Below are 14,621 nucleotides of genomic sequence, written 5' to 3'. Positions count from 1 at the left end.
CTGTCCAAAGATGAAGAAGTTTTGGAGGTGGTTATTCAGCCCCATGTTGGTGATCTTGCACATGGACTTGGAGCCCAGCCCCCTGGAGGCAATGTTTGGGGTGTTGGACCTGCCGGAGCTGCAGATGGGGGTGGGGGCAGATGTTTTAACCTTTGCCTCGTTGATCGCTCGCAGGCGGGTCCTGTTGGGGTGGAGGTCAATCTCTCCACCCTGTGCCTCAGTGTGGCTGGGGGACCTGATGGAGTTTCTGCATCTTGAGAAGGTTAAGTTCACTTTGAAGGGGGTGATCAAGGGATGGGGAGGCGGGATTTACTGGCTGATCACGCTGGCGGGAAATTCCGGTCCCACACCGGCGCACGGGTTTCCCGGTGGAGAGGGGTGCTGTCAGCAGGAAGTCCCCTTGACAACGGCAGGACCGGTAGATTCCGCTGACGGGCCGCATCCCCTGCTGAAAAACATGCAGCGGGGTGATTCCCTACTCTGAGTCCCCATTGGTCACCCAGGCCGGGTGACCCATACTCTGCTGTGTTACCCTTAAAGGGACAATCATCACATTCTCTCTCTCTCTTTGTCTCTTTCTGTCTCTCTCTCAGTCTGTCCGTCTGTCTGTCTCTCGCGCTCGCTCTCTCTGTCCTTTCTCTTTCTTTCTCTCTTTACACAATTCCTCTCATCCTTGTCGCTCCCGCCGTCTCAATCCTTTTCATCGTCCTCTCTGTTCCTTTACTAACCCTTTCATCTGGATATTTCCCACTGCCTCTGACTGTATTCCAAATTGGCCTTCTGTCATTAACCGGCTGTCGCAAACAATCTTTTCACACAGACCATCATGGCACACGGAGTGTACCTCTCCGATCAGGAGCTGGAACTCTTCCGCAAAAAAGGAGCGGCCATTTCACACTGCCCCAACTCAAACTTCTCGTAAGTATGCAATCACTTGTGACATTATGGGAAATGTTCAGAATACAAAGGGTTAATGTCCTATCATAATTAACCATTAGATGGAGCTAGATGTGGAACTATATAAAGCACTGACTCACAGGCTTCTGGGAGAAGGCTGGAGAGGAGAACATAGGAGCAGTGAGAGAGATCAGAGTACAGTTATAGATAGAGTGTAGAGACTTGTGTCAATAGAGTGTAGATTGTAGATTACTAGATTATTGTTTACTATAGGAGTAAATGGTCAAACTTTAATAAGTAGTGTAATAAATGTTAGCTTTGTTAATGAACTTAGCTTCTGTGGTCCATGTGAGCACAACAACACCCATCCTGAGAACAAGAAACACAGAGAACACCACATCACTGAAATCAGTATATCTGGGCCAAATACCCACACTGATCCCGGTGTTAGTCTTACCTCAGTGATCCCCCTCTGGAGGTTAGAACAAAATACCCAGCTCAAAATTTCCAACTCAGCCCCGAGCGGAGGCAGCAGAGCTCGGGGTGCGGTCTCTCAGGTGAGGTGTTAAACAAAGCCCCTTTAGCTCTCGGAGATAGGCCTAAAAGAGTTGGTGGCCCTCATTCCAAAGAGGAGCATGGGGGTTCTCCCTGATGTGCTGGCCAATATTTATCCTTCAACGAGCATCACTAAAACAGGTCACCATCACATTGCTGTGTGTGGACATTTCCTGCTGCCTTTCCTACACTACAAGAGTGACGACACTTTGAAAAGTACTCCATTGACGGTGAAGCGCTTTGGAGCATTCTGAGGTTGTGAAAGATGCTATGACAATGCAAGTGGGGGGCAAGCTGAGAATTGGAGGTGGATAGACTGGGTCCCGGTTTGCCCTGTCCGCTCCCCCTGTGGGCCCCGGTTTGAAATGCAGTCTCATGCTGGCTGGAGCCAGAGATGTTTGGCAGGGTGGACTGCCAGACCGGGAATCCCCGCCCACCCCCTTTCTGGGGCTGTACCTTCTCCCTCACCGTCACTCCCAATGATTGGGTATCCCAACTGGGAATGTAGGCCCGGATCCTAAAATGTTTTTACATTTTGGCAAATTGTGGCTACCTTTCTACGTCGACTTATGTCAGACGTTTCAGCAAAGAAACAGGCCATTTGGTCCAACCTGTCTAAGCCAGTGTTTATGCTCCACCTTTCTGGAGCTTGGTCTAGTCTTGTGATGGGCAACCTGAGCCAGTGAGTGGGTCAGATGTGTCCCTCCTTCATCTCAGTGGGCCGCAAGATTTCAATCGGGGCTTGTTCCCCATGGATAAGACCCAAATACACTTAATGCATGCCGAATATTTTGTCATGAGTTCTAGACAAGGCTCCACGTATTAATAGAACTGCCATCAACTTCAAATGGTAAAAACAGAAGAAATATTTACGCTTCAGAAGCAGAGGGGGTGCACGGCTCTCACAGTCAATGTTGGCTTTTCCCCAAGGCAGAGGGGTCAATTACTAGGGGGCATAGGTTTAAGGTGCGAGGGGCAAGGTTTAGAGGAGATGTACGAGGCAAGTTTTTTACACAGAGGGTAGTGGGTGCCTGGAACTCGCTGCCGGAGGAGGTGGTGGAAGCAGGGATGATAGTGACATTTAAGGGGCATCTCGACAAATACATGAATAGGATGGGAATAGAGGGATACGGACCCAGGAAGTGTAGAAGATTGTAGTTTAGACGGGCAGCATGGCCGGCACGGGCTTGGACAGCAGAAGGGCCTGTTCCTGTGCTGTACTTTTCTTTGCTCTTTATTCTTTGTCGTGAGCAATCAACACGCACCTCACTTCACTCGCCCTCTTTTTACGTGTGAATCACTTCAGTCAAACCGGGAAGACAAAGACTACATGGACAGGAATCAGCGGAATGTGGCGGCCCTGCGTGTGGTCAACAAAATGTCAGGTGGGTTGCACTCAGAACCCAGGCAAGGTCCCATGAGCCTCCTGGGTTGCAGATTGCCCATCACTGACCTAATCGTCCGTACCCAGGCTCTTTAGGCAGCTGTCCATGGCACAAGTCAAGGAAGGTGATCCAATATTGTGTTGGGACCCTGAACAATAGCCAGCGCTTGTCTCCTCGCTCCCTCTCCTCCAACACCTTCTTCACCTCGATTGATTAGCAAATACTCCGATTCGCTTCTTCCTCAGGTCTTTACCTAACTTCCCCCTGAACGCATCTAAGCTGTTCGCACCAACAACTCCCTGTGTGAGCGAGTTCCACATTCTCACCACTCTCTGGGTGAAGAGGTTCCTCCTGAATTCTCGATTGGATTTATTTGAGACTAGCATTGCGGTTAAACACACTCTAACTTTTGGGCAGGCCAAAGTGAAACCCATTCGTACAGCTGGAAATTTGGATCCAGAGTAAAAATTGAGAATCCCGGGAGAATCACGAAACAAGAGATATTTGCGTTCAGAAGGATGATTTAATTTGAGATATTGGGTGAATGAGGTCCAGATTATGTTAGTGATGATCAAGTACCTCCCTTCCCCCAATTCTTTCCTTTCCTTCTATACTTAGATACAACTGTGGCTGCAACTTTAGCATTGACCAACAAAGGTTTGTAGTGCTTAGATAAATGGTTTCAAGAGATAGATATATTTTTGATTAAAAAATGGGTTAAAGGGATATGGACAACAGGTGGGGAGGTGGATTTGAGACCAGGAAGATATCAGCCATGATCTGATTGACTAGCGAAGTTTCGCCTACTGCTGCTCCGAATTCCTATGTTCCTATGTGCAGAGGTGAAGCTTACAGACAAGTCCATGTAACATACAAAACAGCATGTAAGTTGAACTTATTCATCAGGGGCATGGAGACATCACCTCTCTTTCGTTTTATCTTTTAGACTTTGCAGTGGCTTATTTGATGCCCGAAATGCTTTGAACCATAAAGTGAACATAGGACTAGGAACTGGTAGGTAAAAGCTCTATTTTGCTTCTCAATAAATTAAACTGAGGTGCTGTACTTTGTCACTCTCTTATTTTCTTTCCCCCTCAAGCCCATGGCAGCCTTGGGGTTCCAAATACTTACCCAGGCATTGGCGCAGGGTTTAGCAGGAAGCCTGTCCATCCATCCTGGGTTTTAGTGTCGGTGCTTCCACCCAACATCCGAACGCCACGCCCCAGCGAGGAAGCAGGATTGAAGAGTTTGTTCTCATCCGTAACCCGCAAAGGCACTCTGGGCAGCTGCCCACAGTCCTCACCAGAAAGACAACCCAGGTTTGTCTTGGGACCCTCTACCCTCGCCATTGTTTCTTGCCTCCCCCCCCCCCCTTACCCTGCCACCCCCTCTCCATCTCCTGTGATTGACTCTCTTTGGGCAGGATTGAGAAGCTGGGTAGTGAAGAGGATGACATTGAGGGAGGGCAAAGGAACTCTGGTGTTTGAACAGTCTCCGTCACTATTGAGGGCAGAGTGTTGGAGATGGGTTTCTTTTGTTGGGAGCACTGTGGTTAGCACTGTTGCTTCACAGCACCAGGGTCCCAGGTTCGATTCCCAGCTTGGGTGACGTGCGGAGTCTGCACATTCTCCCCGTGTCTGCGTGGGTTTCCTCCGGGTGCTCCGGTTTCCCCCCACAAGTCCTGAAAGACGTGCTTGTTGGGTGAATTGGACATTCTGAATTCTCTCTCCGTGTACCCGAACAGGCACCGGAATGTGGCGACTAGGGGCTTTTCACAGTAACCTCATTGCAGTGTTAATGTAAGCCTACTTGTGACACTAATAAAGATGATTATTATTAGGTGTAAGCATACAGCTGATATAAGACCTTGTCATTATGTAGAACCTTTAACAGAGTAAAACACCCTGAGGTGCTTCACAGGTTGGGGTTATCACCCGGAGATGGAGAAAAATGTTTAGCTTCTTACTTCATATAATGTTGTGGCTTCGGGAATGACTAATACCCAAAATGTTCCCCTACTAGTACAAATACCCATCAGGGCCCTGGGAAGGATAGAAGAGGAGTGGACGAAAGGAAGGAAAGGCACAGGAAGGGAGGGGAAGGAGGTTGTTAGAAGAGTGAAGATGAAAACTGGGGGGTGGGGGGTGGGGGAGGAGGAGGGAAAGGAAGACGAGGTACGAAGGCTATGGGAAAGAAGGAAGAAAGCAAGGAGAGACTGATGGAATGGAAGTGAAGGGGCAGGGAAGATGGAGGACGGAAGCTCTTGTCTTTCTACAGCACCTCCCTGACCCCAGGATAGCCCAAAATGCTTTACAGCCAGCAGAACTTGGGGAGTGCAGTTCATGTCAGAATGTAACCAGTGACATCTCTTTCTGGGGGGGGGGGGGGGAGGGGAAGAGGGAGGGATAGGGAAGGGGGGGTTCTCCGGGGGGGGCATCTGAGCAAGAAAAACATAAACGATCCGGAAAACTGATCTGTACGGGAGGAATCCAATGTACAAAGTTCTGTATCATATTGATTTGCCATGTTCATGTCTTGCTATGTGAGTTTTTTCTTCTTTTTTGTTATGGGGGCGGGGGGGGGGGGGGGGGGGGTTGTTTATATGGTTGAAAATTCTGTAAAAAAATTCTTAATAAACATATTTTAAAAAAAAAGAATGTCAGTCACCATGTGACAGGAAACCTTGCTTCTTCCTTGTTTGAGGAAACTCCACACATCGTTGGGTGTTGGTGTACCGAACAAGGGGAGTCTCCAGGCAGGAATGTGAATTGGAAATTGGAACGTGGAGATTTCAGAAATATAGCCAACCAGAGATGGGGAGAGAGAAGGCAAAGGAGCGAGAATAACTCCCATACCCCCTCATAGAATCATAGAATTTACAGTGCAGAAGGAGGCCATTCGGCCCATCGAGTCTGCACCGGCTCTTGGAAAGAGCACCCTACCCAAGGTCAACACCGCCACCCTATCCCCGTAACCCAGTAACCCCACCCAACACTAAGGGCAATTTTGGACACTAAGGACAATTTATCATGGCCAATCCACCTAACCTGCACATCTTTGGACTGTGGGAGGAAACCGGAGCACCCGGAGGAAACCCACGCACACATGGGGAGGATGTGCAGACTCCGCACAGACAGTGACCCAAGCTGGAATCGAACCTGGGACCCTGGAGCTGTGAAGCAATTGTGCTATCCACAAGGCTACAGTGCTGCCCTTACCGTGCTCGTCCACCCTTGGCCTTGCCAGTTTGAACTGAGTTGCTTTTAGTCAAAATATTGAAGGTATTCGCTCCCAGAGAGGATCAGCTTTCTCGCAGGGATATGATCATCAAGTGTTAACCTCTATTCCAGATGTCTCAGGTGGTTACTCTCCGTCTATGCTGAATGCCGTGCGAAGTGCAATTGATGTAACCAAAATACTGAGCCTCAGATCTTCTAATTATGAAAAGCTTTCGTACCAGGAGGTATTTAGACTTGCCACTCTCGGTGGCAGCAAAGGTAGGAAACTACTGATTAGCATCATAAAGCTCTTTCTGCAATTTAACAATGGACAAAAATTATAATAGAATTACACATTAGTATTTATTAGACATTCAGCCCGTTGGCTATACTGGTGCTGATGTTCCAGCCACCTCTCACCCTATTTCATTCCACCCTATCGACCTATCCCTCTATTCCTTTCTCCCTCATGTGTTTTTACAACTTCTCCTTAAATGTATCCACGCCATCCAACTCAATCACCCTGCGTGGGAGCAACGTCTGCATTCTCACCACTCTCTGGGTACAATCCCGAACTCCCTGTTGGATTTATCAGCGACGACTTCATATTGATGACCCCCCTCATTGTGGTTCTGACCCAAGAGGTCAGAACATCTACCTCCATCCTGGCGAACCCGCTCATTGGGCGGGATCACCCGGCCCTGCCCGCCAGCGGGACCGCTATGTCTCGCCAAGGGCGACACGCCGGGTCGGGCACACCGCACTAAGCGGCGTGGACCTTTCTGGGACTGGAAGATCACGCCGACGGAGAGCTCCTTCGCTGACGGAAAACAAGCCGTGGGGGGAGGGGGAGCACTGGGAGATCTCGGCTGTCGTTTGGAAGACCCCAATCAGATCACGCCTCAGCCTGCTCTTTTCTTGAGCGAAAGAAAAAAAAGAAAGCACTTGTCCTCTTCTATTTGAACACAAGATGTATTGAATGGTGAATTTCTGAGTGCAGAGGTTGATGTCAGGGTCAGTGCGGTTTTCTTTGCCAATATACTGATTCCTTTGAACTCCGGGATTGGGTGACCTCCTGTGAACACAGGGGGCAAGAGCAAGTCATGCACCCCTTCGGGCTTCCTCTGCTATTTGGCGATGATCACCTCTCATTCCTCTGAACGCCAGGAGAGATAATCTCCACCTGCTCAGCCTATCCTCGTCCCAGTGATCAGTCGAGTCAATCTTCTGGTGCCGGGCACCGACAACCGAGACTCATTCAGCAAACCGAGCGAGTAAGAGCGACCGCAGGAGTCACACGCACACAGTCCCACCAGCACAAAGGGACATCTTGGGCGGGATTCTCCGCTTGCCGACGGCAATTTCCGAATCGGCGATCGGGCGGTGAATCCCTTTTTACGGCCGAATCGGCAGCGGCGCCTGTTTTCGGATGTTCTGCCCATTCCAAAACGGCAGCGTTGGGGAGCACGCCACACGCCGTTGTGACGGCCCCAGGACGTTACCTGAAGGCCCTCCCCCCTGATGCTCCCCTCCCGAGGGGCAGTGTTCCCGACGGCGCTGTTGACGTGTGGTCTCACTGGTCGGGCACCCGCTGTGGCGGCTGCGGACTGCGTCGAGCGCCACCAACAGCCGGGCAGGGGCTTTGCTGCTGGCCGGGGGTGGTCTGTGGGGCCTGGTGGGGGAGGCCCGTGGTTGGCGAGGTGGTATCCAGGGTGGCACTATCTGGCAAGTCGGATCCGTATTGTATGGCATGACTGCTGCAGGTCATCACATAGAACATAAAACATACAGAGCAGAAGGAGGACATTCGGCCCATCGAGTCTGCACCGACCCACTTAAGCCCTCACTTCCACCCTATCCCTGTTACCCAATAACTCCTAACCTTTTTGGTCACTAAGGGCAATTTATCCCGTACCAGCCTCCCCGAACAGGCGCCGGAATGTGGCGACTAGGGGCTTTTCACAGTAACTTCATTTGAAGCCTACTTGTGACAATAAGCGATTTTCATTTTCATTTTCATGGCCAATCTACCTAACCTGCACGTCTTTGGGCTGTGGGAGGAAACCGGAGCACCCGGAGGAAACCCACGCAGACACGGGGAGAACGTCCGCTTAGACAGTGACCCCACGGGGAATCAAACCTGGGACCCTGGAGCTGTGAAGCCACCGTGCTACCCACTTGTGCTGCCGTGTGCATACGCAGCCATGGACCCAGCAATTCACCCAGCGTTTATATCGGGAAGGCCATGCATTTTACGTGGCATGGGGTGCTAGTCCCTCACCAGTCAGAGGATCGGTGCTGGGGCCTTGCCGATTTTTCCCACGCAAAACACCACGGGTCCTCCGGACATAGTCCCAAAATCGGAGAACCAAACTCGGAGAATCCCGCCCATTGTGTTCTTGCACATTATTGCTGCGTTCTGCATAATATTATTGCACTTTCCCTACTATAAGAGCACGTACTGCCCACGCACCTCCTCAGTCCTCCCCAGTTCCTCTCAATAACATCCCTGCACCTCCATCCCCTTTGGCCTCGTCCCCAATATAAAAACGGTGAATGACCACTTTGTGCAATTAATCGCCCTCGAGAAGCAGTCAGCGTGTCCAGTGTTCTCAGCGTTGCAGCTCCTGGTTATAGAATTATAGAGGCCATCCGGCCCATCCCTCCATGCTGGCCGTCTCAAAGAACAACCCAATTAGCTCCACTCCCCCACTATTTACCCACATTCCTGTCATTTTTCCTTCTCCGTCTATTTCTCTGGTTCCCTTTTGAAATTTCCGATTGATTCTGCTTCCACTGCCCGTTCCCAATTCCCAACGACCCAAATCCCAACGACCCAAATCCCAACGACCCAAATCCCAACCACCCCAAATCTCAACCACTCATTGAATAAAGTTTTTTTTTCTCTCATTTGCCCTCTGGCTGTTTTGCCGCGTCCTTTGTTTAGCAATCCTTCAGCTGTTGGCAATGGCTACTCCTCATTTACTCAATCGAATCCTTTTGATTTTAAACCTCTCAACCAAATCTCCCCATCACCAGCTCAGCTCTAAGGAGAACAATCCCAAATTCTCCCACCCATCCCATGTAACTGTAACCCCTGGCGTGTTCTATGTGAACATTTGTAAAGAATTGTTTTGCCTTCTGCAGCTTTGGGCCTCGATAAACTGATTGGAAACTTTGAGGTGGGGAAGGACTTTGATGCCGTCCTTGTCAAAACCAACGTCCCGGATAGTCCTTTTGACGTATTCCCCGATGATCCTCAGAAGGTAATTACACTCTGCCCTGACTTCAAAACACAGATTAGAAAGTACCTTTTCTGTAGCCCCATTGTTCTGGAAAGCCACTGACATTATTCCTTCTCATTTTCAAGGATATCTTCCAGAAGTTCTTATTCTTGGGTGAGTTCAGAATTTTATTGCAATTCTCACAAAGATTCTCCGCAGTTTCAAAGACATTGACCAGGTGTTAATCATAGAATCATAGCATCCCTACAGTGCAGAAGGAGGCCATTTGGCCCATTGAGTCTGCACCGATCCATGTCCCACCCTATCCTTGCAACCCCACAACCTAGCCTTCACATCCCTGGACACGAAGGGGCAATTTAGCCAACCCATAATGTTTAGCATTGAGCAATCCCTCTGCGGGCGGAAGTTGTTTGATTTAAGAAGCACCAACCTTGAATATTGTTTGAGAAAAGAGACACGTTGCTGAAGCTTTTCATTTTGCACTCATCAGAATGCCCAAATTTCAAACAATTACAATTCGTACTACAGGATAAAAGGGTGCTGATTGGTGGGCACGTCACATTTGATTGGCTGAGGAGTTGCCGTGGAAAAAACAATGGGGAATTAGAGGCTCCCCGAGATCCCGGGTAATTAAAAAAAAAGGAGCAAGGCTTGGACATACTCCTTTTGTTTGCAGAAAATTAATCCCTGTGAGTGAATGGATGTTACTTCAACAAGCGTACATGAGGCACGTAACAAACTTGAGCTCACAAAACGGCAACATATCACTTTCTAACAATTTCCAAGTTCTGAACCTAGTTTATAGACAAGGATCAAACGGATAGTGGGAGCTCCATCAGTATAGGTGTGACACATTGGTACACGTTGGTTAGCTTAGTTTTCAGTTTCTCATGAGTACATGATTTCATTTGAACCACTAAGGTCTAGATTTAGCTCCGTAGCAAATGCAGAATGTCAAAGGTCTACAAATACCAGAGATTTCCAACACCAACAGGCCACTTGCTGGGAAGCAGCTTGAATTTCCGGAAATTTCCAGAGTAGCACAGTGGTTAGCACTGTTGCTTCACAGCTCCAGGGTCCCAGGTTCAATTCCCGGCTTGGGTCACTGTCTGCGTGGAGTCTGCACGTTCTCCCCCGTGTGTGCGTGGGTTTCCTCCGGGTGCTCCGGTTTCCTCCCACAGTCCAAAGATAGGTGGATTGGCTATGCTAAATTGCCCTTATTGTCCAAAAAGATGGGGTGGGGTTACTGGGTTACAAGGATAGGGTGGAGGTGTGGGTTTTGGCTTGGTTGGGTGCTCGTGCCAAGGGCCGGTGCAGACCTGATGGGCCGAATTGCCTCCTTCTGCACTGTAAAATCTATGATCCTATGAATTGGTGGAGTGATTAAAATGGGGCATTGGCCAGAGGTCAGAATTGGAGGGTTTCAGATTACAGAAATAGGGAGGACGATGAAAATGCCAAAATTGAGGCACGGCTGGGCCACGTGTAGCCAGCGTACATCAGAGGGCACAGAGGTGAAGGGTGACGGGGACTTGGTGCGAGTTAGCATGTGAGGCAGCAGCAGCGTTTGGATGAGCCATTACGACAGAGATGGGGGCCGTTCAGCCCATCTGGTCTATGCCAGCTCTCTTGCAGGGCTTAAGCGTACAGAGGGGAAGAAGGCGGCCGTCTATATAAATCGCCCGAAGGTGTGGACAATCATCGTGAGGGGAATCCATGGAAACCGGGGAGTCATCAATAGGTTGAAAACTGGCTTGAGGAAAGAGCATTTCTTTTTAAAGTTTATTATTGCATTGAATTAATTTAATATTTATGCCATTCCAGGCGATGACCGGAACATGATTGAAGTGTACGTTGCCGGCAGGAAAGTGGTGCCTTTCCTGGCACCCTAGGCTAACAAAGGCACCAAAACACGGCCATTACATAATAGCAAAGATTAATTCTCTGATTTCTGCTTGCGGCTTTGGTTACTGTTCACCTCCTGTAGTTTCTTCAGCTGATTTTCATGCAACAAGAGTGCGTATGGTAAATCCTGTGCTGTAACACAGAGCTCCACGCAACAATTGCTATTTGGTGCTTGAATGTCACCGAGATTGAAAATGTTGTCCATTTACTTGTAAACTCTACCCTCGTATTTCTCGCTCGTTATTTTTCTCTCGTTTTCTACTCCAGTTGGGTTCCTGTGGCTGTGTCAAGGCTACAGGGGCCCCTCGCCCTCCCAGGCACCTACCAGCATTGCTTTGCAAAACCAAGTATTAGATGGCATTTCAGAGACATTACTTGTGAGCCAGTCTGATGCCCAATCGCCACACAAGCACACACACTCAGACACAGCCACACATTGACACACACAAAAACACACAGACGCAGAGACTCACAGAGACACACACATACCCACAGAGACACACACAGAGACACATACACATATACACAGAGACACAAACACACAGAGACACACACACAGAAACACGCATACACAAACACGACAGAGAGACACACACACAGAGATGCACACGCAGACACACACAGCCACATACATAGACAGAGACACACACAGACACACAGATAGAGACACACACAGTGACACAGACAGACAGAGACACAGACGCACAGCGTGATGCACACATGCAGACAGACACATAAGCAAAGACAGACACATAGAGCCAGAGACATACGCAGACAGAGACACACACACACATAAACACAGATGCACACAGACAGAGACGCACACAGACAGAGACGCACACATTTACACAGAGACACACAGGCACACACATAGACATGGACGGACACACACACAGACATAGGCACACATAGAACATTACAGCGCAGTACAGGCTCTTCGGCCGTCGATGTTGCGCCGACCTGTGAAACCACTCTAAAGCCCATCTACACTATTCCCTTATCGTCCATATGTCTATCCAATGGCCATTTGAATGTCCTTAGTGTTGGCGAGTCCACTACTGTTGCAGGCAGGGCACTCCACCCCCTTACTACAGACACATGAACACATACAGACACATGCATATACAGAGAGATACACATATAGACAATGACACACACAGAGATACACGCGCGCACACACGCACAGATACACGCGCGCACACACACACACACACACACACAGATACACGCGCGCACACACACACAGATGAATACACTCTATACTTTGGCCCCCTTCTTCAAAGTGTGGGGCCCAGAATTAGACACAACACTCCAGCTGAGACCTAAGCTGTGATTTTAAAGGTTCTAATGGTACCCCCATTGCTCTGGTTTACGCCCCACACAGTCTACGAGAAAATGACAGGCAAAGTGGAAATAGTGATGGTTCCCTGATGGTTTTTAGTGGGTGAATAGACTGTGTGGCTACATTTCAGCTCCTCATGTATGCACCGTCTCACCGTAGGAGCAATTTATCCAGTGTCACTCACCCACGCCCTCCCTCTGTGACCCTGCACACTGTTCCTTCTCAGCTGATAATCAAACTCCCTCTCGAAAGTCTCGATTGAACCTGCCTCTACCACACACTCTGGCCGCACAGTCCACTTCCGAACACACTCACTATGATCACAACATTTTTCCCCGTCTCTCCATTGCTCCTTTTGCTAATTGTTGTCCGGTTCTGGGTCCGTCTACAGATAAAATAGGGCGAGGGAAAAAAAAAGCAAGTTTAGCAGCAATCTGCACAGGGGGAAGTCTGGATTACGCTATCAGTTCTGTGATTAAAATATTAACTGCATTGCTTTGGTGAAGTAAGCAGTGTGGTGAATTACGTAGACACTTTATCAATGCACTTCAATAACTGCTCAGCTACCTGGAATATATACACACGCAAAATAAACAGCTTTCGAATGAAGCATAAATGTAGAATATAAAAGGAAAACGCTGCTAATGTGAATAGTTACATTCAAAACAATATCATCATTATTTAAAGCATGTAAAATCAAATCTGAGTCTAACTCTGATGTAACGTTTTGGTGTCAATGAATAGATAAGTCGTTTATATGCACTTGTGTCTGTTAAATACTTTGGGTTGCACCAAATCGGTCATGTTTAAATGCTAAGTGTTCGATTTTTATTTATTAGGGGACTTCAGATGCTTTGCGCGCTGCCCTGTGTCAAATAAATATGCCAGTAATTTGATGACAATTTACTGGTGTAAATTGCCCCTTAATAAACAGCGTTGTCGCTGTACTTTGCTCGCAAAGGTATCTGAACTTACAATAGATCACTAAATAGTTAACCCTTTAACAAAATATTTGACCTCAAGCCATGAGGTTTTGGAGCTTCAAAAACTAGCTTGTTTTAAGGCAGATCTTTTTGTAATCGCAGTTCCCTGCGTGTCGCTAATATAATAAATAAAGAGTTAATTGTACAACACGAAGACTCATTTTGCATTATTTGCTCAGGTGACTTTCAGTGGTCCTTGAAAAATACAGAAATGATACCCGAGTGTTTCCACTTGTGCCATACCAAATGTAGGGGGTCGTAAATACAAAATGGTAATTGAGAAGTCAAGTAAGGAACTTGGTAGCGACTACCCAGTCAAGCTCGCTGCCATACGTGGGTGGCTCAGGTGAATAGTGCAGATGCATTGAAGGTGAAATTGGGTAAGAACATGAGGGACAAAGGAATAGAAGGACAATAGAAGGGGGTGGAGATGGTTGACAGCTTCAAATTCCTAGGTGTTCACATCACCAAAAATCTGTCCTGGTTGGCCCACGTTGACTACCACCAAGAAAGCACAACAGCACCTATACCTCAGGAAACTAAGGAAACTCGGCATGCCCACACTGACTTACCAACTTTCACAGATGCACCATAGAAAGCATCCTATCTGGCTGCATCACAGCCTGGTATGGCAACTGCTTGGCCCAAGACTGCAAGAACCTTCGGAGAGTCGTGAACACCGCCCAGTCCATCACACAAACCCGCCTCCCATCCCCTAAACTGACTGACGCAAACTCCTGGGGGCTGCCAAGGGAGATCTTAGGCCCCCAAATTAAAATCTTCAGACATCAATCCCAAAATCAGTGGATCATTTCTATCGGTGGAGGCGAGCCACGTTTGTACCCTTGGTCTCTGCCGGAAAAATCCAGCAAAGGTAAACAAAGAAAAGTCAACACCCAGGCACAACAGAATTTAACCTTTGCATTCAAAACATTGTGAAATCCTGGAATGCTGGAAGGACAACTTTTACTTTCATAAGTTAGTTCTACATTTTCAAAACAGAACGTGGCAGTGAAGATAAAACTTTAAACGGAGTAACAACCTCTCTCCTTTTGGAGAGTTTTTGAATGATTCCAATGAGATTTTCTAAT

General features: G+C 48.3%; 1 protein-coding gene across 1 annotated transcript in view; it reads left to right on the top strand.

Annotated features, from left to right (window-relative positions):
- gda (guanine deaminase) overlaps nucleotides 1–13,680 on the top strand; it is a 51,422-nt gene extending 37,742 nt beyond the window's left edge. Inside the window, exons 9-14 of the mRNA XM_072517371.1 lie at nucleotides 821–918; nucleotides 3,784–3,851; nucleotides 6,188–6,334; nucleotides 9,203–9,321; nucleotides 9,426–9,453; nucleotides 11,125–13,680. Coding sequence (XP_072373472.1) covers nucleotides 821–918; nucleotides 3,784–3,851; nucleotides 6,188–6,334; nucleotides 9,203–9,321; nucleotides 9,426–9,453; nucleotides 11,125–11,192 — 528 coding nt within the window. The 3' untranslated portion in view covers nucleotides 11,193–13,680. The remainder of the gene's footprint in view (nucleotides 1–820; nucleotides 919–3,783; nucleotides 3,852–6,187; nucleotides 6,335–9,202; nucleotides 9,322–9,425; nucleotides 9,454–11,124) is intronic.
- The last annotated feature ends 941 nt before the right edge of the window (nucleotides 13,681–14,621 follow it).

This window comes from Scyliorhinus torazame, chromosome 9 (assembly GCF_047496885.1).
Source record: "Scyliorhinus torazame isolate Kashiwa2021f chromosome 9, sScyTor2.1, whole genome shotgun sequence".
Classification (NCBI taxonomy): domain Eukaryota; kingdom Metazoa; phylum Chordata; class Chondrichthyes; order Carcharhiniformes; family Scyliorhinidae; genus Scyliorhinus; species Scyliorhinus torazame.
Note: the sequence above shows the minus strand (reverse complement) of the source record. Positions and strands in the feature narration are given on the sequence as shown.